Source organism: Scylla paramamosain, chromosome 28 (genome assembly GCF_035594125.1).
Source record: "Scylla paramamosain isolate STU-SP2022 chromosome 28, ASM3559412v1, whole genome shotgun sequence".
Lineage (NCBI taxonomy): Eukaryota > Metazoa > Arthropoda > Malacostraca > Decapoda > Portunidae > Scylla > Scylla paramamosain.
Window position 1 is genome coordinate 19,124,665 of NC_087178.1, and position 26,674 is coordinate 19,151,338.

Genomic DNA, 26,674 nt, shown 5'->3' on the forward strand with positions numbered 1-26,674 from the left:
ATCTTCCTGTCATATTCAGTCATCTTCGAATAATTTTCAGTACTAATCTTCCTATCACAATCAGCGATCACCATTCTATCATCTTCACTACTTAACTTCCTATCATCTTTAATAGTCACCTTCCTGTCATCTTCAGTACTCGTCCTCCTATCACAATCAGCGTTGAAATTCCTATCATCTCCAGTAGCTCATTATTCCTATCATCTTCAGTGCCTTCTTCAGTAAACAATATGGAGAAAAGAATATCAATGAGTACTTGGAAAAAAAAAAAAAAACTTACAGCTGCGAATTAATGATTGTAAAATTAAATGATTTTATGTGATACTTAAAGAAAAGGACTATGTTCATCTCTGTCTGTTTGTCTCTTCGTCTGTCTGTCCGTCTGTCTGTCTGTCTATACACTGCTTATATGTGATAATGTAGCTATGGGTGTTTATTTTACGCTTTGTATAATTTTTTTTTCGAATTTTCTTACTGTTAATTGATAAAGCTTGCATCCTGTTGTCAGTCTGTTTGTGTATTTTATTGTCTGTCTGTATGTACGTATGTCTGTCGGTCTATATCTATGTGCATGTTTGCAGATATGTATGTCAGTCAGACTATCCTCTCTCTCTCTCTCTCTCTCTCTCTCTCTCTCTGCCTTGTGGTTGTTTGATTTCATGGTTTAGCGGCAAACCACATAGTGTCGGAACCTGTTTTGGTCCGAGTGGTCTGTTTTTCTGTGTATTTCCGCATGATTCTCTCTCTCTCTCTCTCTCTCTCTCTCTCTCTCTCTCTCTCTCTCTCTCTCTCTCTCTCTCTCTCTCCTTTGCCTTAATTCTGCAGCGACGAATAAGATGGCACCGCTTTCCGCTTTTTACCTTTCTATTTATCTTGCTCTATTCCTTTCCACCCTCATTTACATGCCGCATATTCGCTTATCTTAGTCTCGGGCCGCAGGAAGGTAGGTTAGGTGTACAGGAACGCTCAATGAGTGGCCCGATGTAAACACTGGCGTATTTACTTGGCCATTCATGATGTGTTTGTCCAGTGTCCTCTGAGCGTCAAGGTGGGGTGCACCACTCTAGTTTGTCCTCCTCCTCCTTCTCCTCCTCCTACAGAGTGGAAACGTGAGCGACGGTGGGGGTGGAAAGAGAGAGAGAGAGATGCATTCGATTTTTCACTATGTAATTTTTCTTTCCTATTTTTTCTTTCTTGCCTCTCTTCCTTTCTTCTTTGCATTATTCTTTCATTCTTTCCTTCTTTCATCGTTCATTTCCTTTTTTTTTGTCTTTCCAGCTTCCTCTTTCCTTCACCTATGAAAAAAATAAGAGAGAGAGAGAGAGAGAGAGAGAGAGAGAGAGAGAGAGAGAGAGAGAGAGAGAGACTGCAGTGCAATTACTTTCCACCGCGAATGTTACGTACTTGCCTACAACAATAATAACATGGAAATTGTTGTTTATGATTGTAGAACCCTCCCCCCCCCCTCTCTCTCTCTCTCTCTCTCTCTCTCTCTCTCTCTCTCTCTCTCTCTCTCTCTGTCCGATTTCATAATTTTAGTACAACCATTTCCGTCCCATAACATTTTGCGCAATTACCACTTCCTTTGTTTCTTATTCTGTTCCTTGAGGTTGGTTTGAGCTTATTCATTCGTTATCCGTGCATATTACTTTAATTGTAAATGTCTTTCGTCCCCTCCCACTCCATTCTGCCTTTCCACACGGTGTATTCTCTCTCTCTCTCTCTCTCTCTCTCTCTCTCTCTCTCTCTCTCTCTCTCTGTAAACATCACTATAATTTATATTCCTTTATTTCGTCTTTTTGCATTCTCTCTCTCTCTCTCTCTCTCTCTCTCTCTCTCTCTCTCTCTCTCTCTCTCTCTCTCTCTCTCTCTCTCTCTCTCTTCTAATCTAGTTTTCTGAGAGCTAAGTGAAAAAAATAGACTTGAAAACGAAGTAAAACAGGAGAATGAAGGATAAATGAGGAAGTGAAAGAATGGATGTTGGGAGGAAAGAAAGATAAAAAGAGAAAAAAGAGAAAAGAAAGGAAAATATCATTGTTGAGTATCTGATGCATCAAGTATTGAAATCTTTGAACAGTGATTCTCTCTTTCTCCTCCTTCGTTTCCTCCAATTCATCCTTCTTTTTTTTTTATCTCCCTTTTTAATCATCCCTGCTCGTCCCTTTCTCCTTTCTCTTCTTTGCGCCTTCCTTCGTTGTTTTAATCAACATTTTCTTCCTCTTTCGTTCTGTCGTCCCTTCTTTCCTTCCCTCCTTCCTTCCTTTCTTTCTTCCACTTCCATCGTATATCCTTCTCTCTTCTCTTATATTACTTTATCAATTCTTCTTTCTTTTTTACTTTTTAGCATTGCCTTCCTCTCAATTTTATTTTTTCTATCTTTTTTCCGTCTACAATCCAACTTACAAATTTATTATCCTATATATTGTTCCTTTTCTTTTATGCATTTTAATTCCTTCTTCTATCTTCCCTTACGTTCATCATCATCACATTTGTCCATATTTTCATCGTTCCTTCATTCCCCTCGTCGTATTCCATTCAGAAACATCTTCTTTACTCCTTCCTTTGTTTATTCCACTCATCATTTTTCCATTCATTCATTCTTCCCTCCCTTCCTTCCTTTCGTCCTTCCCTCCCTCGCATCTCATCCATAAGTGTCTTCATCCATCCTCTTCCTTCTTCCCTTCCTTCTTCCTCGTATCAACTTCACGAGTGGCTTCTTCCCATTCCCATCCCACACCTTCCTTCCCCCTTTCCTTTCCCATCCTCAGCCGAGGGGACGATTGCAAAAGAGACTACGCAAGATTATATATAACAACGCTCTCTACCCTCCCGTCGGTGACAGTGTAACACTCTCCCTCTCAACACAAACACTCACAGACGCCAGTTGGTCGCTGAACACCACGCTCGCTGCGCCATCCCCACACATCCTCCCCCAAGAAAACACAAACACAGAAAAAGACTTAATTTTTATTCTTATCTCCTGTCTTTTTTCCCCTTTGACTTCCTCTGTTTCGTCTCTCTTGTTTCTCTTTTACCTGAGACAGAGACAACAAGAAGTTCGGTTCCATTTCGAGGTTCACGTAATCCGGATCTTCATTTGGGAACGTCATGATGCTACACCTGACGAGGCATCTTATTCTGGCAGGTAAGAGATGGTTTTCTCTATCTTGTCCTTCTATTCGACAAGTTACTGAGTGGGAACAGTCGATGGGTCATATGAAGACCAGCCACTCCCACTATTTTGAGATGGAATGGGGACCTGGATGGGCTGAGTTAGATTGGATTAAGTTAGGTTACGTATTATCTAATCTAACTTACCCAGTCCATCTTTATGTGATCCCAGTTAGTTGTTTGTTGTGATTGCTATATATGAGCGTTAATGTAGCACAGAATCAGGGCATACTTTTTCTTAACTGCATTTTTCTTGTATTTATAACTGAAGAATAATTAATGGTTCTGTATTGCAGATTGATTTATAACAACGTGAATATAACGCTAAAATGGGACGCTGACACACCTTTTCTGCATGAACGACATGTTATTTATCATCTCACTTCTGTATTCAATAAGCCACTAAGCTGAAAAATTAATTTCTCATTATAAATAGTACATCAGTTTTAGTTTAACGTAAAATGGAACGATAACTCTTTTCCTTCACTGCGTTCTATTCATAACCTCGCTTTTATATTCAAGAAAATACGCACTATGACATAAGTGGGAAGAATGAATTACTCTTTACCAAAATTGATATAGCAGAGTTGAACGTTAAAAAAGAGACGCCGATAACCCTTTCCCTGAGTGCATTTTTAAGAGAAGTAGGACGACTGACCTCTAGGCGGCGGTAAAAGTGATGTATAAACAGGTTATGGTTTCATCATAGGCAAATGAGATACGAACCATTTGTCCCGAAGCTCCAGTAACACTAAAAATACAAAGACAGTTTCCTTCCCGTGTTGACTGTGACAACTCCTTCCATTCCAGAGACGCTCCTTCGTACTCTTGTGTATATTTAGTCCTTTTACAGTGAAGAGGGACTCGGGTCAAGGAATAATATGCGACACTTCGTTACAAGAGACCGTTCACCATTTCCAACTTGTGGCGAAAAAAACAACTGATGAACGATTTACTTGTTCTGTCCACCTCAAAGAAAGTTCAGTTCAGCCTATTTTTTTCTTTGCATCGACTGAATTTATCTACTACTACTACTACTACTACTACTACTACTACTACTACTACTACAAATAATAATACCACTTCTATCTATCAACAGCTCTGGTGGGAGTGTGCTTGTCCCAACGGAGCTACCTGCCGCCCACGAATGGTTTCAACGGGAATGGGAATGGAAACGGCAATGGGAATGGAAATGGCAATGGTATAAACGGGAATGGAAATGGCAACGGTATAAACGGGAATGGAAATGGCAACGGTATAAACGGGAATGGAAATGGCAACGGTAGTGGGAATGGGAATGGAAACAGCAATGGGAATGGAAATGGAAACGGCATAAACGGGAATGGAAATGGAAATGGCAATGGAAACGGTAACGGCTATGGTTATCGTTATAATGGGAATGGCAATGGAAATGGTAATGGCCTTAATGGTAATGGAAATGGCAATGGGTTCAATGGTAATGGAAACGGCATCGGAAATGGGAATGGAAATGGGAACGGAAATGGCAACGGCTTGAATGGGAATGGAAATGGTAATGGTTTCAATGGCAATGGTAACGGAAATGGCAACGGTTTTAATGGCAATGGCAATGGTGACGGAAATGGCAACGGTGTCAATGGAAATGGCAATGGCAATGGTATAAATGGCAATGGTAATGGCAACGGTTTCAGTGGTAATGGAAATGGCAATGGCAATGGTAATGGAAATGGCAACGGTTTCACTGGCAACGGAAATGGCAATGGCAATGGCAATGGTATTAATGGCAATGGAAATGGCAATGGTTTCAATGGTAATGGCAACGGCAATGGCAATGGAAATGGAAATGGTAACGGAAATGGTAACGGTTTCAATGGTAATGGAAATGGCAATGGCAACGGCAACGGGAACGGCAATGGACACGCAAATGGCAATGGTTTCAACGGCGACCCAATTGCGGCCCTAAGCGCGGCGATCGGCGGCGGCGGCGTGGCTGGCGTGGACTACCCGATCCTGGCCCAGGTTCCCGACACTGGCTTCACCTGCGCTGGCCTCATCCCTGGCTACTACGCCGACACTGCTCCCGAGGCCGGTTGTCAGGTGAGTGTGTGTATGTGTGTGTGTGTGTGTGTGTGTGTGCGCGCGTCGGTGGGAAGGATGGGAGGGCACGTGGGAAAGAGAATGTTCAATGTTGATATTAAATTTTGATGTTTACAAGGCTTGGTATTTGGTGTAATGATGAAAAGTAATTCTTCTTTTCTTCTTCATCAATTTTGTTTATTTTCTTAAGGTATTCTCGTTGTAGGCGAGCATAAGTAGCTTCTCTCACGTCTATCAACTAATTATACTGATATATTAATGGTCACATGATGGATAGCGGGTGGTACAAAATATTTTCCCTAACTTCTCACTTTCCAAGAATGCATCGATCAATTTCATTGTCAGTTCATTACTAGAAAGATCTGTACGTTTCCATTCGTATTACCTGCTTACCTCTACCCTCCCTCTCTGCTCCACCACCACCACCACCAACGCCACCACTATCAACACCACCTCCTCCTTCTGTTCCTTGCCTTTCTCCTCCTCCTCCTCCTATTCTTTCACCACCTCGTCCTCATTCATCCTATCCTCTCCTCCTCCTCCTCCTCCTCCTCCTCCACAGGTGTTCCACATCTGCCAGGCGGGCGGGCGGCAGAGCTCCTTCCTGTGTCCCAACGGCACCGTGTTCAACCAGCAGTACTTCGTGTGCGACTGGTGGTACAACTTCGACTGCTCCACGGCGCCGGACTTCTACGACCTCAACGCCAACATCGGGGTCACCAACGGAAATGGGCATGTTAACGGGAATGGTAACGGTAATGGAAATGGCAACGGGAATGGTAATGGTAACGGAAATGGTAATGGCAATGGCAACGGTAATGGAAATGGTAACGGCAACGGTAATGGAGGCGGTAATGGAAACGGTAACGGGAATGGCAACGGTAATGGAAACGGTAATGGGAATGGTAATGGCAATGGCAACGGTAATGGAAACGGCAATGGCAATGGTAATGGAAACGGGAATGGTAATGGCAACGGTAATGGCAATGGTAATGGAAACGGGAATGGTAATGGCAACGGTAATGGCAACGGTAATGGAAACGGTAACGGCAACGGTAATGGCAATGGTAATGGAAACGGGAATGGTAATGGCAACGGTAACGGCAACGGTAATGGAAACGGTAACGGCAACGGTAATGGCAATGGTAATGGTAACGGCAACGGTAATGGCAATGGATACTCATATAACAGAAACGGGAATGGGGGAAACGGATTCGGTAATAGCAACGGATATAGATATGGCAATGGCAACAGTAATGGTAATGGCAATGGTAACGGTAATGGCAACGGAAACGGAAATGGTAACGGTAACGGGAATGGCAATGGTAACAGTAACGGAAATGGGAATGGAGATGGTAATGGTAATGGTAATGGCAATGGGAATGGATACAGTTATCGCAGAAATGGCAACGGGGGAAACGGATTTAATGGCAACGGTATTGGACGATGAAAATAACAAAAGAAAGAGAAAAAGAAAACAGTCATTAGTGATAAAATACTGACGGCAAAAATAAAAGAGAAGAATGATCTCTCCGTAGATTATTATTATTATTATTATTATTATTATTATTATTATTATTATTATTATTACTACTACTACTATTATTACTATTCACCGTCATTATGGAAGGATTGAATTTCTTTAATATTGGTAATGGAACGCCAAGGAACAAATATGTAAGGGAAAAAATACTTATATTTTTGGCATAAATCGATGACATTATCAGAGAGAGAGAGAGAGAGAGAGAGAGAGAGAGAGAGAGAGAGAGAGAGAGAGAGAGAGACTGTCACAGATTCACTATAAATATATCATTCACATGCAGGTTCCATTGTAAAAATTCTGATAATCTGACTTTGAGATAAGTGCCAAGACTCGTACAGGGCGAAGCTTTCAACAATAGGTGAAGCATTGCAGATGACAGACGCTCGGCACAGAAATAGTTGTCTCTTTGTTAGGACCGAACGCCTCAGCACTTGCTTCCTCCACCTCCACCACCACCACCACCACCTAACATGTACTTTCTCTTGTGTAGGTGGTGGTGGTGGTGGTAGTGGTGGTAGTAGTGGTGGTGGTGGTGGTTGTAGTGGTAGTGATGATGATGATTGTAATAATAATAATAATAATAATAATAATAATAATAATAATAATAATAATAATAATAATAACAATGTACCATTTTTGCACAGTATGCATTATACTTCTCAGATACACATTATTTTCTTGAGTTATTACCGGTATTACGTGTCCCGAAGGAGTGATGTATACATGACATACTAGTAGTAAGTGCCATAAGTGTTTGTCATTTATGTCAATACGTAATCTCACATTTTGTTTTATTTTCTGTTGTTTCGTCTTTCGCATATTTACAACCGAGTCATAGTTTATGTCTTTTGTAAGTTGACGAAAATGTGAATAAATGTATTACAACATGTCCGCTTCTTTATTTTTCCTCAGAGGTTTAAGGACTGTTGTCACCGCTCTAGTGCACGCAAGTCAATAATCACCAAGTGTCTCCTTTACTTTGGAGTTTTGTGGTATTTTGGGGGATTTTCATGTTACTACTACTACTACTAATACTACCAATACTAATACTACTACTAATACTAGTGTTATTTGTGTTTCTTCTATTTTGCTAATGCTAATGCTGTGAGTTTTTTTTTCTCTCTTTTTATTCCAACAAATAACTTGAAAATTTAAACAACTTTCCTTCCTTGTTCGACTTAAAAGTCTAAACACGCCAAAATATACGCAATAGGTTATTTGCTTTTTATAAAGAAATCGCTGGAAACTCAGTCTTATTGTTTGGTCTGTTCTTCATAGGCAAACAGAGAGGATTCACTACCTCGCTTCCGAACCTTATTTTCTGCATAGTGATCAGCGACACCAAGATTCACCTGCTTTACATATTCATGCTCAACTACAAGTAAAGACACATTTAATCGGCCTTGTCTGCCTCACGGTCGAGACAAATATTTCCTCCCTTCCTCTTTTTAATTCAGCTTAAAATTAAACAAGCACCTAATAGCTTAAGAATGTTTTTTTTTTTTTTTCACTGGATGAAGAGTGAATAATTATTGTACAACACAATATTTCAAGAATCCGACAGTAGGTTGGTAACCTGCCCCTTGCTACATGCCACCTGTGTGCGCCCCCCCTACTAATCATCTCCCCCTTTACCACTCTACTATACAGCCCTACACTATGGGATCTCAACTCGTAACCTTACGGCATCCCCTCCTCTCAAAATAAAAGTTAATTTACTCGTAAAGGAATATATATATATATATATATATATATATATATATATATATATATATATATATATATATATATATATATATATATATATATATATATATATATATATATATATATATATATATATATATATATAGTAACGAAAATAAATTAACAAATAAATAACAGCAATACAAAATAATTATTAACAGCATAGTTTTTATCATGTTTTACAATCTACTGTTTCCTTTTCATTTACTTTTTTTGATGTATATATAATTCTATAATTACTGTAGGGTTGAATATTGAATTGAACAGCGTAGTTAGCATCTACGGACTTATATTTTCGTTTCTCTTCCTTTTTATACTGCAGCTAATCTTCCTATTACCATGTGTAAAGTAGCATATTAAATCAAACAACCCAGACAAGATCAAAAGAGCGTTACTGTTTGAAACCCTTTATAATAACAATCTAAATAACACTATAAAGTATTTAAAACCATTGCGTGAGCCTTTTCCAACGTATAAATCTTCTCTACTTCTCATCATTAATAAACGTTCCCAATAGTGTTCTAACATTTGTATGACGGTAATTTCAGAGCCGGTTAGCAGCATGAAACCCACACAATAAGTCTCAAAATCAAGAAGACTTTTTTCATTATTCCTTGTGGTATACCTATCACGCCTTACTGGAAAGCTACACTAGCAAACCTTGATTCTTGTATTTGGTTTGCCGTCTGGGGGAAAGAAGAACATATTGGCTTCTCTTGCTATATAAGGGTATTGAAAACTTTGCATAAGGGAAGGATGATGCTCCAACCCTGAGTCTTGGCATCTGACCTTAAGAAAAACGCACTCATCTCCGGGGAGGAAGAAGAAGAAGAAAAAGAAGAAAAAGAAGAAGATGAAGAAGAAGAAGAAGAAGAAGAAGAAGAAGAAGAAGAAGAAGAAGAAGAAGAAGAAGAAGAAGAAGAAGAAAAAGTAGTAGTAGTAGTAGTAGTAGTAGTAGTAGTAGTAGTAGTGGTAGTAGTAGTAGTAGTAGTAGTAGTAGAAGAAAACGGAGGAAGAGGAGATGGAAGGGGAGAGGAAGGTGAAACAACAACAACAACAACAACAACAACAACAACAACAACAACAACGAAAACAAATAGAATAGAAATAAAAGAAAAGAATAAAGATAAAAGTAACAATAATCAAAGTAACAAAAAATAATGACATAAATAAAGGATATTGAGATTGAAAGTGGTAAGCACAATACAATCTCTCTCTCTCTCTCTCTCTCTCTCTCTCTCTCTCTCTCTCTCTCTCTCTCTCTCTCTCTCTCTCTCTCTCTCTCTCTCTGACGTACTGACGAAATAGATGAGAGCAAGAAGGTGGACGAGGCGCGCATCTTCTGGTTCTGTTAGCCAGAGTTTCCTCACAGTACATTACCCAGTGGCAGGTGGAAAAAAAATGTGCTCTATCTGGGCCGTGGGAGATCGCCGATGTTTTAGTGCTAAAGCCGCGGTAAGTTAAGCATTTGAGGCTGGCACTTGATTGTCTATTGAGAGATGAAGGGAGGGTAAAGATAAAGAATGATGATGGTGATGATAATAATAATAATGATAATAATAATAATAATAATAATAATAATAATAATAATAATAATAATAATAATAGTAGTAGTAGTAGTAGTAGTAGTAGATTTTCAAGCAACAGCGGATATGAATGTTAAAATAATATTAAAAAATGAGAAGAAAACTAGCCATTTCCTATTATCATACTTATGCTAATGAAAAATGCAGAGAGAGAGAGAGAGAGAGAGAGAGAGAGAGAGAGAGAGAGAGAGAGAGAGAGAGAGAGAGAGAAAGTAACTCCTGCCCAAGACGATAACGTCAGTGAGTAATAAAGAACAGTGGAAAGATTTACTTATGAAAAAAATAAATAAATAAAAAAAACTCAGCTACAAATGTCTAGTCAAATGAAGGTGATGACTGGACTTGACTAGCTCGTGGACTCAAACACAGTAAAAAAAAGTAATAAAGAATAAAAGTAGACAATCATGCATGTTACGACACGTTATTTGATGTGTGGGAGGAAGATTGCTCCGAGCACTCACACGGTCAGCCTCATCCTCGGTTCTGGCGGTCAAATGAGCGTTCAATTGGACCTCCGGCGCGTGACACGAGTTATGCCGCGGTCGTGATGAAGAAGCCGAGGGAGAGGGAGATGAGGGGGTGAAGAACACGCCGACACCAAGGTCACGTAATATATTTGTACTGTTCCGGTACAACTATTCTCGCTCCCTTCATCTCTCTCTCTCTCTCTCTCTCTCTCTCTCTCTCTCTCTCTCTCTCTCTCTCTCTCCGCAGAAAATTAATCTTAAGAAATTAAAATTGTCATATACTTAGAGAGAGAGAGAGAGAGAGAGAGAGAGAGAGAGAGAGAGAGAGAGAGAGAGAGAGAGAGAGAGTGAGAAAGTAATAGATAGAATAATAATAATAATAATATTTATTTCCACTTACAGTGGTTATTCTTATTTGTCATATCATAAGAAGAACGTGAATCACGATTGAAAATAATACATAGAAATAAACTCAACTACGAATGTCTAGTCAAATGAAGGTGATGACTATATATATATATATATATATATATATATATATATATATATATATATATATATATATATATATATATATATATATATATATATATATATATATATATATACACAGATAGAGAGAGAGAGAGAGAGAGAGAGAGAGAGAGAGAGAGAGAGAGAGAGAGAGAGAGAGAGAGAGAGAGAGAGAGAGAGAGAGAGAGAGAGAGAGTCAAACAGTATATCACTCAAAGTGCAGCCAAGTTTCTATAGGGCATGAAAATTCTGAGTAACCAAATTGTCTGGTCTTAAGTCAGATCTCTCTCTCTCTCTCTCTCTCTCTCTCTCTCTCTCTCTCTCTCTCTCTCTCGACCTTGGCAAGACAGTGGAAAGGAGAGGGAAGGAACGGAGTGGGTGGGAAAAGAGACGCGGAGGGCGGGCGGAAAGTAGGGTGGAAGGGGAGGGGGGGGCGGAGGGAAGGGAGGAAGGAAGGAAGGAAGGAAGAGGAGCAGGTATATAAGGCGCGAAGATGGCCTTTCAAACCACACAACTGCTTCTGCACTCCCAGCCTCCTCCTCCTCTCTCCTCTAGCTTACCAGACGCCTCAGTTTGAGTTCACTGCTAGACTTGCTTGGCTACCTCCCTGTTTAGTTCTCTCCCTTGTCCCTCTCTCTTCTGTCTCTCCGAAACGCAAGCATGAAGCTGGCGCGGTGCCTTGTGCTTGTCGGTAAGATATGTTTTGTTCTTTAGCAGTTTTCTGTCTGATATAGCATGGTACCTCGCGCTCCGTTCTCCATTCTCTCACTAACTGTTCAATGTAGCTCGTAGAGACTTGAGAGAAATTAAAACTCACACTTAGACATACGTTCATAAAATCAGTTCGTCTAATTTTTATTCCATAGAGTAATTGGACATTTGTAAATAGCACTATCTTATAGTTTGTTTATGAAACGAAGATGATATCATTCTCAGTTCTCTCTTCCATATCAATCAATTTCAACAACTGCAGAAGCCATTTCTTTTCCCAACAGGTGTTTTAGGCCTCTGTGTGGCTGACCCGCAGACCTACCTTCCTCCTGTTAACGGATTCAACGGGAATGGCAACGGAGCTCCCGTTCGAACTGCCAATGGCAATGGAAATGGAGGAAACGGTTTCGCCACAAATGGTAACGGTAATGGCGTGAATGGCGCAAACGGTAACGGTCAGAATGGCAATGGATACGCCAATGGCAACGGAGCTAACGGTAATGGCGCCACCGGCAATGTAAATGGCCTTAACGGCAATGGCGTGAACGGCAACGGGAACGGATATTCTTATAGTAATGGAAATGGTCTAAATGGCAACGCCAATGGTAATGGGCTGAACGGCAATGGCAATGTCGTGAGCGGCAATGGCAATGGCGCGAACGGCAATGCCAATGGCGTAAATGGCAATGGCAATGGCGTGAATGGCAATGGCAATGGATATTCCTATGGGAACGGTGGCAATGGCAATGGAGTAAATGGCAATGGAAATGGTGCTACTGGCAATGGATATTCCAATGGCAACGGAAACGGCGTTACCGGTAACGGAAATGGCATTAATGGTAATAGAAACGGCGTAAACGGCAATGGTAATGGATACTCCTACGGCAACGGTAACGGCGTCAACGGCAATGGCGTTAATGGAAACGGTGTCAGCGGCAATGGCGTTAATGGTAATGGCGTCAGCGGCAATGGTGTTAATGGCAACGGAGTCAACGGCAATGGTAATGGATACTCCTATACCAACGGCAACGGTGTCAACGGCAATGGCGTTAATGGCAACGGCATCAGCGGCAATGGCGTTAATGGCAACGGTGTTACTAGCAATGGCGTTAATGGCAACGGCGCCAACGGCAACGGTGTTACTAGCAATGGCGTTAATGGCAACGGCGCCAACGGCAATGGTATTAGCGGCAATGGTTACTCCTACACCAACGGCAACGGTAATGGTATTAACGGCAACGGAAATGGTCTTAGTGGTAACGGCAATGGTGTCAGCGGGAATGGATACACCAATGGCTTCACGAACGGCAACGGTAATGGAAACGGGGCCAACGGTAATGGTCTCATCACCGGAGACAGAGCCCTCGCCAACGGGAATGGTCTTGTGGAAGGCTTCAGCGGCGACCCCATCGAGGCCCTGAGTGCGGCGATCGGCGGCGGCGGCGTGGCTGGCGTGGACTACCCTATCTTGGCCGAAGTTCCTGAGACTGGCTTCACTTGCGACACTATCATCCCCGGTTACTACGCCGACACTGCTCCTGAGGCTGGCTGTCAGGTGAGTCTCTCTCTCACTCTCTCTCTCTCTCTCTCTCTCTCTCTCTCTCTCTCTCTCTCTCTCTCTCTCTCTCTCTCTCTCCTTTCACTACAATAGCTCATGTTTTCATCACAGACGTTGCCTAAATGTCCCTTGTTGCAACTACACTATTTTTATCCATGACTCGCAGCAGTGGTTTCATTACTTTCGTACCTTGGCAGCGCGTCTTCTCTTCTCTCAACGCATTATCGGCAATATAAATTTTCTTCGTGATTAAGTACTTTGGTTATTTGTATTTAAGAATAATACTTATATCCTTCTTGCTAAGGTCTCTCTCTCTCTCTCTCTCTCTCTCTCTCTCTCTCTCTCTCTCTCTCTCTCTCTCTCTCTCTCTCTCTCTCTCTCTCTCTTATTTAATCCACTTTTCTTTTTTTTTTCTAACTCTGCTAATACCTCGCTCTTCTCCTTTCCCTCCTCCACCACGCACAGGTGTTCCACATTTGCCAAGACGATGGGAGACTGGACTCCTTCCTGTGTCCCAACGGCACCTTATTCAACCAGCAGTACTTCGTCTGCGACTGGTGGTACAACGTCGACTGCTCCACAGCGCCGAACTTCTACGATCTCAACGCCAACATCGGCGTCACCAACGGAAACGGTCCCAGCGGCAACGGTAATGGGGCAGTCAACGGTAACGGCCTTATCAACGGAAACGGAAACGGTAATGGTATTGGGCGCACCAATGGTAATGGTGTGGCCAACGGCAATGGTTATAGTAACGGCATCAGTGGCAATGGAAATGGCGTCAATGGTAATACTAATGGTAATGGCATCAATGGCAACGGCGTCAATGGTAACGGAAATGGCATCAATGGTAATGGAAATGGCAATGGCTATTCGTATAGCAACGGAAACGGTATTAGCGGTAACGGGAATGGTGTCGTTGCCAATGGAAATGGTGCCACTGGCAATGGGTACACTAATGGCAACGGAAATGGTGCCACTGTGAACGGAAATGGTAATGGGTACACTAATGGCAACGGAAATGGTGCCACTGTAAACGGAAATGGCAATGGGTACACTAATGGCAACGGAAATGGTGCCATTGTGAACGGAAATGGCAATGGGTATACTAATGGCAACGGAAATGGTGCCAGTGTTAGCGGAAATGGCAATGGGTACACTAATGGCAACGGAAATGGTGCCATTGTGAACGGAAATGGCAATGGGTACACTAATGGCAACGGAAATGGTGCCACTGGTAATGGAAACGGGGCTGTAAATGGTCTTACAAAGGGAGCTAATGGTAATGGCATTGGAGGCAATGGGAATGGAATTAACGGGAATGGAGGCAATGTCAATGGCAATGGATATTCATACCCCAACAGGAATGGTCTAAACGGAAACGGCAATGGTAATGGCAGCAGAATCACAGGTCTTTATCAGACTCCTGTTGCCTAAGTGATTCTCTCTCTCTCTCTCTCTCTCTCTCTCTCTGCTTTCACTAGATAATTCATGCAAACTTGTGCCTTTGTGCCCATGTTTCCAGAATTAGTAGCAGCTACGACTCGAGTATTTAGTCCGCAAGGTGCCATAAACATGTATACCCCACTCATTTACCTATTACCACATTCGAACATTTAACAATGTATCCTTATATTAGAGCAATAAAACACCTGTGCCTAATAATACTGATTTTCATAAACCTTAAAGAAATCCATCAGTGTCTTGTGTTATTTAGACGGAACAAGCAAATAGCCAGGCTGATCAAGAAAATACAGGGCTACTCAATGCAATGGCATTGTTAGCCAAACGGAACACCCTTGAAGCCCGGGAAATTGTTTGTCTCAGGATCCGTAATATTGCACTTCTTGCAGATACTCGACAGTACCTCTTACAGCAGAATGATAATGATATTTCCATGAGCTGTCACACATGTTATCACAGAACCAACACATTATGAGACAACAGATTCTTTTACTGAGACTCCAGTTACCATCACGGTTACAAGGACTTCTTCATGTAATGATGATTTCTTCGACTCGAGTGTGTTATGACTTATAAGTCAATGATGCTTCTTATACAGAAAATTTTCAATAAAAAACGTAGCAATTAATTCACTGACCGTCTCACTGCATGCCACACAACACAGGTAGTCACCACAGCAGATGGGTGCACTTGGCCACAACTGTGCCATTCCTACTCCTGAGCCCTGACGCATTGTTGCCAAACAATTTCTTAGTTTATTAGTTTGGCTGTTACTCGTACTCTGTTAGTAAGTTAGTTGAATTTGTGTGAGGAGTGGGTGAAGACAATAATTTAAGGAGCTAGGTAGTGATGAGAGAATAATATAGATAGTAAAAGCCACAGAAAGATGGTTGAGGTGATGGCATGTGCGGTTACAAGGAATGAGAGGGAGGGGCAAGTAGACAGTCAGGGCAGGATTCGAGGTAATGGATACAAACTAGTAAAATTCAGGTTTAGAAAAGAGCTTGGCAGGAACTGGTTAACGAGCATAGTGGTGAACACGCGCAACAGAGGTTATCGGCATCCTCACAGATCAGAACAAAGCAAGATGGACCGTGAGCACAGGTGACGCCTTGCATGAATTGGACTTAATTTGTGCATTGTGGTTCATGTTCAGGATAAAAAAGACTTACCAGGCGTTATAGATCCCACACTGGGATACTCCTTCTGGGCCTCTGCGACTTTATTGAAAATTTCTCCCCATATTTCTCTTCGCATCCAACAAACATTTTTTTTTTCCTCCGCTGCCTTCAAATGGCTATAATTGAACTTACACAGGTTGTTAATGGTACTGCTATGAATCTAGTGACAACTTAAAAATATTTATACATTATTAACAGGAGAAATACTCGTGAGAAACCAGCTTGTCATCTCTATAAGTCTGACCTTCGAGGTGAGCATAGCCCCAGACCCAGACCTAGACCAGCTGAGCAGCGCGGGAACGCGTGTGACGTAAACAAACCTGTTAGGACGTGTGCCTGTGTCAGTATTGTTTTTATCCAACAATACACTGCCCTTGGAGCGTATTGATATGATATCTGTGTCATAGTACATATAATAGGGTCACTCCTACGTGTGCAAAGTACGACCCCTGTGTTCTTCGCGCCACCATGCCGGAAGTTTTACTAAATGGAGTGCAAGTGAGGTTCCCTTTTGAGCCTTATGGAGTCCAGACAACATACATGACCAAAGTAATAGAGTGCCTTCAGAATGTGAGTATTTTTCTCATTTGAAAAAAAAAAAAGAATTGAGTTTAACTCGTTGTTAGTAGTTGGGTAGACAAGTTAATGGGATGAGAGATGAAATGGGATAATGAAGACCTATCATGTATATACTAGCAGACCTTTTGCACACTCAAGTTCTTCACTTTGATTTAGCTACATGTCATAAACAGTGAAATGAAATAATTCATTATGTAATTGTAATGACAAAAATAGGATAAAAGATGAATGATTAGCTGTGTGATTCATGGGTCTTAATCAAAAGGTATTTAATGAAGAAATTCTACTAATAATTGGTCATGAATGTTTACACAAAAACTTCACAGGGGACAAATGGCATTTTGGAATCCCCTACGGGTACAGGCAAGACACTCTGCCTGTTGTGCTCTTCCTTGGCCTGGCTGGAGACCACCAAAGCCAAGTTTTCTGCCATGAGACAGGAGTCTTCAAGTGCTCCTGCCTCTCTGAGCATGCAGCTTGCGGGTGCTGTAGGCCAGTCTTGGCAGGATGTAAGAATGGGTAAGTGCACACAGTTATTTAACCTACATATAAATAGCCACTGTAATATAAAATTCCAGCTGTATTACTATATGCTACATTTTTAAGAGATTAATGTGAAATTATTACATATTACATGAAGGAAATTTTATTGTAAAATCACTCTGTATGCAGCTGAAGTATTTTCTTATGATTTCTTATTAATATTCAGGAAAGTTCTTCAGCTTTTTTTTTTTTTTTTTCTGTGTGTGTGTGTGTGTGTGTGTGTGTGTGTGTGTGTGTGTGTGTGTGTGTGTGTGTGAATAAATGAGTGGCATTTTTATAATGGCACATTTTTCTTTTCAGTGCCTCCAAAGATTATTTACTCGTCACGCACACACTCTCAGCTAAGTCAGGCCATCAGTGAATTGAAACGAACAACTTACAAGTATATGAAGGTATTTTATTTTGTTTGTGTGAATATGTTATGTAACCTGTTATGTAAATTGCATGATTATGGATAAATTTTGTGACCAATCTTTGTATACTGCAGATCAGTTGAAGGAAAGGCCAAGTTATTATATCTGAGTGTTTGCTATATCCTGTGGTTATTAAAACAAAGCCTTTTAGGGGACTCAGGTTATTTTGTAAGGTGAGTGGTTCAGTAGTATAGATTTAAACAATTGCAACTCTGGGTAACAGTTGTGTGGAAGGATACATAAGACAACAAGACTCATTATCAATCCACATTCACACTTGCCATGTTGAATAATATGTTTGTGTTCTTGTGTTATTGAAATTTTAGTAACTTTACACTGCATTTGGTGAATTTCTGTCAGTTACTATGACCTAAAGTTTGTAAATTGCAAAGCTTTTTTGATAAACTTAAAAGGTTTGTTCTATTTGATATTTACTCTATGGTTTAGTGTACCGTGGTGACAATGTGTTAGGATACTCCATGCTTATTTAGACAGGTAGATATTGGCTATTATTATTTTTACCATTATTATTATAATGGTTTTCTTTTAAAGGTATCTGTGGTGGGCTCCAGAGACCAGATGTGTGTTCATCCTGAGGTGAGCAAGGAAACTAACAACAACAGCAAAGTATACATGTGCCAGATGAGAGTTAAAGCCAAGACCTGCCATTATTACAACCAGGTGTGTAATGCTGGCCTCTTCTTTTCCTGCCCAGATTGCTCTTTTGTCTCTCACTGTTAAGCCATTCCATTGAGGCATTCCTTCCTTTTGAATGTTGTTTTTATGTACTTGCTTGGAGTGGAAGATCGGAAAGCATAAATATTTTAGAAATAGCTTTTATAAGAAAAATCAGATATTTATTAGGAGACTTTGGCTTGAGTAAAATACTAATATGTTTACATACAGTAATTACAGTAATTAGTTTATTTAGACGTTCAGTATATGTACTTTCATATTGACTTATTTTTATTGGTTTCATAACCAGTATCACATCTCCATCTATGTGTAGGATTCTACATTTTAAATTGTTGCTCTAAGTAAAAGTATTTTTTGTTTCCTTCTAGTTGTTGCACTCTTTCCATGTAATCAGTCTAAACAACCTCACTTTTTAATTTAGGTTGATAACAAGAAAGATGACGCTGAGTTACGGAAAGATATCCTTGACATAGAGGATTTAGTAAAAATGGGAAAGAAGAGAGCATTCTGCCCATACTACATGAGTAGGGAGCTGAAAAGGGATAGTGACATCATATTCATGCCTTACAACTATCTCCTGGACCCCAAGACACGCAAGGCACATGGAGTGGAGCTGGAGGTGAGTCCTCTCTGGTATCTGCAGCTACCACATTTGAGCCCATAACTGATTTATGTGTCTGTATCTTTCTCCCTCAGCCTCATTATTTATTTATTTATTTTTTTTTTTTCAGGGATTGTTAAGTTGGCAGTCATATATGCCATATCCTTTATTTAGCTTTTTTTTTTAATCTCCTGATGCCCATCCTTTTACCCACCCCACTTTTTTTGCTTGAGAGAAGTGAACCTCAGTTTATTTTTTATTTTTTTTCTCCTTTTATGCGTACTTACATATAAAGTTTTATCTCCTGTAAGCATCATGTTTTCTTATCTTTTCAGGGCAACATTGTCATTTTTGATGAAGCTCACAATGTTGAAAAGATGTGTGAGGAAGCAGCCTCCCACCAGTTCACCTCTACAGACCTGGCACTCTGCATTGATGAAGTGACTCAGGTGTGTCATTCTCCATCTATGTTTTGCAGAGTTTTTAATTAAGTGATTGGCCAACCTCAACATGATTTCTCATAAATGGATGAAGAAAGGCAATTATTAATATCTCAGTTTGTAATCCTATGCTCAGGTCATGAAGAAAATTCAAGAGAACCATGATGCAAGTGATGCTGCAGCTGCTGTTGCAGATTCCAGCCAGGATCTGCCAGACTTCTTGGCTAATGACCTCTACACATTGAAGGCTCTTTTCCTTGAATTAGAAAAGGTATTATTATTTTTTTATATCACCTCCGTTCACTCATCTTTCTTTTCTTTAATCTCTTATTAATACTTGTTCTTTATTTGTATTGTATTTTTTCTTTTTCTTTTATTTTGTGACCTTTTCTTTACACCTTCATCTTCATAATCTCCCTGACCATCATCTTCACTTCCTTTCTGATCCTCTGATTTCTGTACTTATCCATACCTCAAATTCTTTCATTGCTCTTTTCTTCACCTGACCTTCTATTTCTTCATATCCATGTATATACTGCCTCACTCTATTTGTTTATTCAGGTCATGATACACTGCATGTTTTCTAGGCAATTGACAGCATCCCTCTGCCAGCGGATGGATCTGGAGCATCACATTCTGGAGATTACATGTTTGAGATTCTAGAAAAGGCTGACATTACCCCAAACAAGAAGACGGTCATTGTTGAACTTCTTGAGAAATTAGTAAGGATGTGTGTGTCTGTATACATGCACATACATGCATGTGTGCATTTGATTGTTGATTTTTGTGATATTGTTTTATATTTTGCAGAGTATTCAGTTCCTTATATAAGTTGATCTTAGAGTTTAACTTTTGGTCTTTCCTCAGATTCAGTATCTGACGGTCAACAGCTCTTCTCCATTTCAAAGAAAGGGTGCAGGTCTCCAGAAGTTCTTGGACCTCATATACATAGTGTACAGTAAAGATTGTTTCTCTCTTGAACAAATGCAGTCAGTGAAGAGGAGCTACAAGGTAAAAATCTGAAGAGTTGATCTTGGCTAAATGGTTCTGGTAGAAAGTGTATGACAAATTTTAATGCAGTATTAAAATACTGTATTTAACAAAATTTGTAACCATTGTTTACATATGATTTTTCTATATTCATAAAAAATTACACAGTACATTTTGTATTTGTGCATAGACCAGATCTGGTAGTTGTTATAGCTACAACTTTTGGATTGGATAGGTCCATGTGAGCGTTGAGGAACCCAAGAAGAAGGGAGGCCAGCAGGATGTGTGGCATGTCCCTAAGCCAGTTTCTTCCAAGAGTGGTCGTGTCATTTCCTATTGGTGTTTTCATCCAGGCTTTGGGTGAGTAAGAATTATATATGTATCTTCTTTAACCTTGTTTAGAATTTACCTTCTTTGGCATGTAATTTTTACCTACTTGTTTCCATGCTTGCAGGTAATGTGGTCATGGAAAATATTATGTTTTCTTTCTATATTCGATAATTTTTGCTTTAGAGTACCAACTTGGTGTAGGAAAAATATTTAAGGTGTTTGAAAAAAAAAGACAGAGTGGTTGTAATCACTGTGTTTATTAACACAGTGTGAGAATAATAGCAATAACAGGTATATTGTGGTTTACAGTCTCTTTCATAACACCTTGATATTGATTCCTCCTCCCTGTACTTGTATATTTTGTATTACAGGATGCAGTCTCTGGTAGAGCAGGGTGCCAAATGTGTCATTCTCACCAGTGGCACCCTCAGCCCACTGGACTCCTTTGCCAGTGAATTACAGGTTGGTGACAGGTGGCTGAGTAGTTTTCACTTGGGTTTCTAGAACACCATCAGAGTTTTGTATTAAATGAGTTGATAGCCTATGCTATCTGATGGTGACTCATTAAGCCACAATAGCAAGTGCAACCTGTCTGACATTGCCTATGTAGACACACACACAATAAACTGGGTTCATTCCTGTGAAATACTAAAAGGTACACACACACACACACACACACACACACACACACACACACACACACACACACACACACACACACACACACACACACACACACACACACACACACACACACACCACATACAAAACAACAACAACAACAACAACAACAACAGTTAAATCCTGTAAAATACTAAGAGGTTAATACACACACACTGCAAAAAGTAAGTGTGAGAGAGAGAGAGAGAGAGAGAGAGAGAGAGAGAGAGAGAGAGAGAGAGAGAGAGAGAGAGAGAGAGAGAGACTGTACAAGGAAAATTATTTATACTGATTTTTTTCTTTATTTTCATTGTTTCTTATTCCAGGTGCCATTTCCAGTGCAGCTTGAAAATCCACATATCATCAAGAGACATCAAGTGTGGGCAGGAGTTGTCTGCCATGGCCCAGATGGGATGAATCTTAATTCTTCCTTCAAAAATAGGTATGCTTTTATTTATTTATTTGATTTGATTTGATTTTTGTGAATGTAAAGTGTAAGTGTAAGAGGATGAACCAAAATGAAAGCAGTATGAGAGAGAGAGAGAGAGAGAGAGAGAGAGAGAGAGAGAGAGAGAGAGAGAGAGAGAGAGAGAGAGAGAGAGAGAGAGAGAGAGAGAGAGAGAACTGTTTCTATATTATTGCTAGATGGTTCTCACAATTTTATAGTTCTCATTTAGGTTTAAGATTGTTGCTTGGATCTTTGTTTATGTTCTGAAGTTTATATATTGATTATATTGAACTAAAATTCTGAGAAGACCTATTAGTCAACTGAAAAGTAACACCACAAAAACCCAGTAAAGTGTGGTTAACTTACAAATATTATTAAGTCCTAAGCACTCACAGTTGAGAAAGAGAGAGGAAGAGGTACATGGATAAGAGTAGTTGTTTACATTTAGGCTGTGGTCATCTTCTTGACAGAGGAAAGTTCTCAGAATAGGAAATGTGGTAGACTAGACTTCACTTCTTCATCAACACAGATTTTTCCTTATTTTTTCTTCATGTGCATACTGTATACATGATGGTGTATACTGTACTGTATATTTTATGATTTCTCTTTGTATCTGCCTTATCATGCTCTATTATTGCTGATCCCTGTGTGGCATTGCCCTAATCTCTTCATTACTTGTAGGTCAGACCCTCGGTACAAAAGATCCTTGGGTCAGACAATCGTGAACCTTGCGCGAGTCATCCCAGATGGACTCCTTGTCTTCTTTCCTTCATACACAGTTATGAAAGATTGTCAGGAAGATTGGCAGACCTCAGGTGTATGGAGCAGACTGTCTGAAATCAAGGTGGGTCCTGTAAAAGATATTTTAGTGGAATATTTCTGTGGTTTTATCATCAGATTTTCAAATTTTATTGGTGCATTTCTTTCTGATTATTCTCAGCCAATCTTCGTGGAGCCAAAGACGAAAGATGAGTTCCAGACAGCGATGCAAGAATATTATGAGAAAATCAAAGATCCAGCCTTTATGGGGGCTTGTTTTATGGCTGTCTGCCGAGGAAAGGTGGGTCTTCAGTGGTGATGCTTAACTGTCAGTTTATTATTTTTCTCTTTTTATCCTCCCATTCTTCAATTCATTGTTATTGTGTCTTATTAATGATAAATTCTCAAATATTGATATAACAAATGATATCTTCCTATCCCTTTTGAGGATATCATTTCTTAAATTACAAATGCTTGATGAGTAATTTTCATCAAATATCAGAATAGTAGACATGTTAAAGGTTTAAACATTTTGATGTTCTTTCTTTGCCAATCAAATGAGAATGCATTGTTGATTGGGATCTTAGATTATATAAACAATGATCTTATCCTGCCTGGCTTTGCATTAGACTGATTTTGCTTAATTCTCAGGTCTCTGAGGGATTGGACTTTGCAGATTGTAATGGACGAGCAGTGATAATTACAGGGCTGCCGTACCCTCCCTTCAAAGACCCCAGAGTTGTCCTAAAGCAGAAGTACCTGGAAGAGGCTCGCACCAGACGAAAAGTGAGTTTTAGGTTTAGGTATCTCCATGTAGCATTCAGTTTTACCTAAATTTCTGTAACTCAGTAACATTAACAACATTATAACTAGCATCATGATCATCATTTATTCCACCTTACCAGGCATAAGAAATATAGTCTGAGAACACCACTGTTTTTTAAAACCAGTTTTCTATTACTTTGACTTTCATCTTCATACCTCAGCATGGACTGACTGGCCAGGCATGGTACAACTTGGAAGCCTCCCGTGCTGTCAACCAGGCTGTGGGAAGAGTCATCAGACACAAAGATGACTTTGGGGCCATTGTTCTTTGTGACAGCCGATTTGCCTCTACCCATTTCAAGGGTCAGCTGTCATCCTGGATACGCCCACACATTACAAACTATAACAAGTTTGGACCAGTTATAAGGGAGATCACACAGTTCTTCAAGCAGGCGCAGATTCTGGTTGGTATTGAAAGATGACGTGGAAAACATGGGAAGGGTGTAAAAATATGAGATAAAATCCTACTACCACTGCCCTTGTTAATTATCTGTTGTTGATTTTTTCAGCTGCCGTGTTCCAAGGGTGAGAAAAAGTGTGCACCAGCCCGCACTATCAAACATGAAGAGTCCAACCCATCAGGATCCTACCCAGTCACTGCTCATGGCCTTGAGTCAATCAGTTCTCGCTCTGTAAACTCACAAAATACTTCAAAGCACTCCATGGAGCATCAGAATACAGTGGATTCTCCTTTGGAGACTATATCAGACCTCAACTATCCTCCATCTAAGGAGAACAAGAAAGATGTAAGGAATGCCAATGAATCCATATTTACATTACTTGAGCAAGAAGTTAAAGTCAAGCCTCAAGAAATTACCTTTTCTGCCCCTCCTCCTCCTCTGCCTGATTATCTTAGTATTAAAATGAATAGCAAACGGAGAAAGATTAAACTTGTTCCAAGAATGGGAATACCAGGTGAAGGAAGTGAAGGTGTTTCTGAGCATGTTCTGAGGCCACCAAATCCTGAAACAAGTGTTTCATCAGGTTCTGATAAAGTAGATAAGCACAGCAAGTTGTGCCAACCAACAGAACTTGAAGGCAACAAAATGAAAAAGGCCTCAGAAAAGGAGGAGGAGAAGAAAAGAAAACTAAAGGCTACGGGGGCATACATTATGGAGGTGAGAAATTCTTGGATTCTTTGAATGCATATCCTATACTGCTTAACTGTTAACAAAATGACACTTTTTATAATAGCAATAGAAGTATTATGTAGAAATACTAGTGTGTGAAAGTTTCAAAATGCAGTGTGGAAATTGAGGGAAAAATCTGAATGTCATCTTAGTTTAATGAAGAGTGATTGTGAGTAGTGATGAGCAGTGTTGATTATATTATTTATGTTTTATTTTATTTATTTTAACTTTTTTCAGGTGAAAGCTGCAGTTTCTAAGGAAAAATATGCAGTGTTCTCATCAGCTATAAAAGAATACAAAAACAGAAGTGATTTTAAAAAGTTGCTGAATGTGATGCCTACTATTTTCTCAAATGATCCAGCTCAACAGGCTCTTATGAAAAGTAAGTCTAGCAATATTTTCTTTAGATTTTTTTTTCTTCAAGGTACAACATACATCATTTCTGGTCTCCTGGAGCAAGCACACACACACATTTACAGGATAAGACTTAATTTTTTGCCCCTGCTTATAAGCAAAAGCACAATTTCTAGACATTGTACTGTACCTATTTAAAATATTCTTTCCTAAGTCAACAAAGGATGCAGTGTGAGAAGACAAACAGCACAGTTAGTCTCCATTGAGGCTGGAATTCAAACCCAGGATCTTCTTTTTAGAGCCCAGCACACTAGGCTGCTAAGTCTATTTATGCTGGAGGAGAATTATTTTAGAAAACTATTCATATTTCATTCACTTTACACAAAAGAACCCTTCTTTAGTAATGAAATGCAAAGTAAAAATTTTACATAAAATAAGTAGACTTGTATTTGATTTTGTCTTTTGTATCTCTTCTCAGAATTCCAACATTTTCTGAAACCGGAAGATAGAGAAAAGTTTGAAGCTTTTGTGGCAGATACCTCACAGACGTAAACAAGACTGTGCTGTGCTCTTTGAATAGGAAAAGAAATGCACAAAGGGTCTGTGCTGATACAAAGAGCCTTGCTATGCCTTTGTGCTATACATGAAGCTGGCCAGTGAGGATCTGCCTTCTGCCCTCCATGAAGGTGTGGGACTGAGATGGATTTTTATTTAGTACTACTAGGGAACGCGTATGTGTGCAGGAGTGCGCTTTGTTGTTGAGTGAGTGGGTGGATGTATATGGGTGGCTTCTTTCTCCAGTCTTTCTTTTCTCTAAATTCTTATCTGCCACTCTCATTTTCATCAATATTTCATAATGGTTGGATCCCTTAAACCTACCTCTCAGCTCTTTCATGCATCACACTCATCATCAGTCATTCACCTGCAGGTATGTAATTAATCACTTGATTTGCTCATCTTAAGTGTATTCATCTTCACCAAGTAGACTGCTATACCAGGGAATCTTGTGCTGAAAAGAGGTATTTGCTAGAAATTATTTTATCACTACATATTCATCAGCCACTTGCCATTCTTACATACTTTATCCATATCCAACTTTACATTTGTTTAACTTTTCTTTTCATTCAAACTTTCACTTTTATATGACCCATTAGAATTTTTTTCCCACACATAAGATATCCAAGAGAACCAAGGTGTGCACCTTTGTTGTTTATTACTTTTACTCCGCATGTTTAGACACACCCATACTGCACCTTATCATTGAAACTTTTTTTGTATTATGGTTCCTTCAGTCTGTGATACTTGATGTACATACTTAATTAAGTTTTACAGTTTGAGAAAGAAAATTGAAAGTTCTAAGTAAGAACCCAATAGACTATTTTAATTGGTAAATGTTTTAGGATAGTTGCCTTACCAGACTTCCACAACATATGGTTGACATGATCATGTTAGTTGGAGAAATGCATCGATGGCAGAAGTTTAGGCAAGAATCTTGTGATTTGTGTACTGTCAGCTCAAAATCAGTGGGTGGCCTGTTGTACAGTTACTGTATAAAAATGTATTGCACATTAAAGGGATTTCATTATGTAAATTTGAAAATGTTAATAAACTAACCCTTTAGTGTGTTATTTGCAGAAGGCTTCTTGTTTAATAACTTCAGGTGAAGTTTATTAATTTTGTGTTGGACTCAGGTTAGAGCTGTTCCCAGCTTGGAACAGTTTGGCAGCTATGTGTGCTTCATTGTTCTCTAATGTCATCACTGAATATTCTGTGTGTACCATTATTATTTTTTTATTTATATATTTTTAATGTATGCCTTAGCTGAATGCCTTTGTATTTGTATTTTTAATAAAATTAAAATTGTTGAATTTTTCTTATTCCCATTTTAAA

At 39.7% G+C, this 26,674-nt stretch overlaps 3 protein-coding genes across 4 annotated transcripts; all 3 read left to right on the top strand.

The window, feature by feature from the left end:
* The first annotated feature begins 1,949 nt into the window (after nt 1-1,949).
* Nucleotides 1,950-7,679, top strand: LOC135115046 (protein qua-1-like). Its single transcript, XM_064031497.1, has 3 exons — nt 1,950-3,145; nt 4,271-5,247; nt 5,810-7,679. Exons 1-3 carry the CDS (start codon nt 3,109-3,111, stop codon nt 6,695-6,697), a joined length of 1,902 nt encoding a protein of 633 aa, XP_063887567.1. The 5' UTR covers nt 1,950-3,108; the 3' UTR covers nt 6,698-7,679.
* Nucleotides 7,680-11,604: 3,925 nt separating this feature from the next.
* On the top strand, nt 11,605-15,036 carry LOC135115047 (uncharacterized transmembrane protein DDB_G0289901-like). Of its 2 annotated transcripts, none has more exons than XM_064031498.1 (3): nt 11,605-11,793; nt 12,098-13,368; nt 13,837-15,036. In XM_064031498.1, the coding sequence occupies exons 1-3, from the start codon at nt 11,763-11,765 to the stop codon at nt 14,806-14,808; spliced, it is 2,274 nt and encodes a 757-aa protein (XP_063887568.1). In that variant the 5' UTR covers nt 11,605-11,762; the 3' UTR covers nt 14,809-15,036. The 2 variants fall into 2 exon arrangements, with proteins under 2 accessions (XP_063887568.1, XP_063887569.1); XM_064031499.1 differs by having other exon boundaries at nt 11,611-11,840; nt 12,076-13,368.
* Nucleotides 15,037-16,275: 1,239 nt separating this feature from the next.
* On the top strand, nt 16,276-26,652 carry LOC135115048 (regulator of telomere elongation helicase 1 homolog). Its single transcript, XM_064031500.1, has 19 exons — nt 16,276-16,586; nt 16,922-17,114; nt 17,439-17,530; nt 18,104-18,232; nt 18,669-18,866; nt 19,184-19,297; nt 19,425-19,559; nt 19,876-20,010; nt 20,156-20,299; nt 20,514-20,638; nt 20,980-21,070; nt 21,595-21,710; nt 22,398-22,560; nt 22,657-22,776; nt 23,127-23,261; nt 23,462-23,704; nt 23,810-24,418; nt 24,668-24,812; nt 25,263-26,652. The coding sequence occupies exons 1-19, from the start codon at nt 16,485-16,487 to the stop codon at nt 25,334-25,336; spliced, it is 3,063 nt and encodes a 1,020-aa protein (XP_063887570.1). The 5' UTR covers nt 16,276-16,484; the 3' UTR covers nt 25,337-26,652.
* Nucleotides 26,653-26,674: the final 22 nt, after the last annotated feature.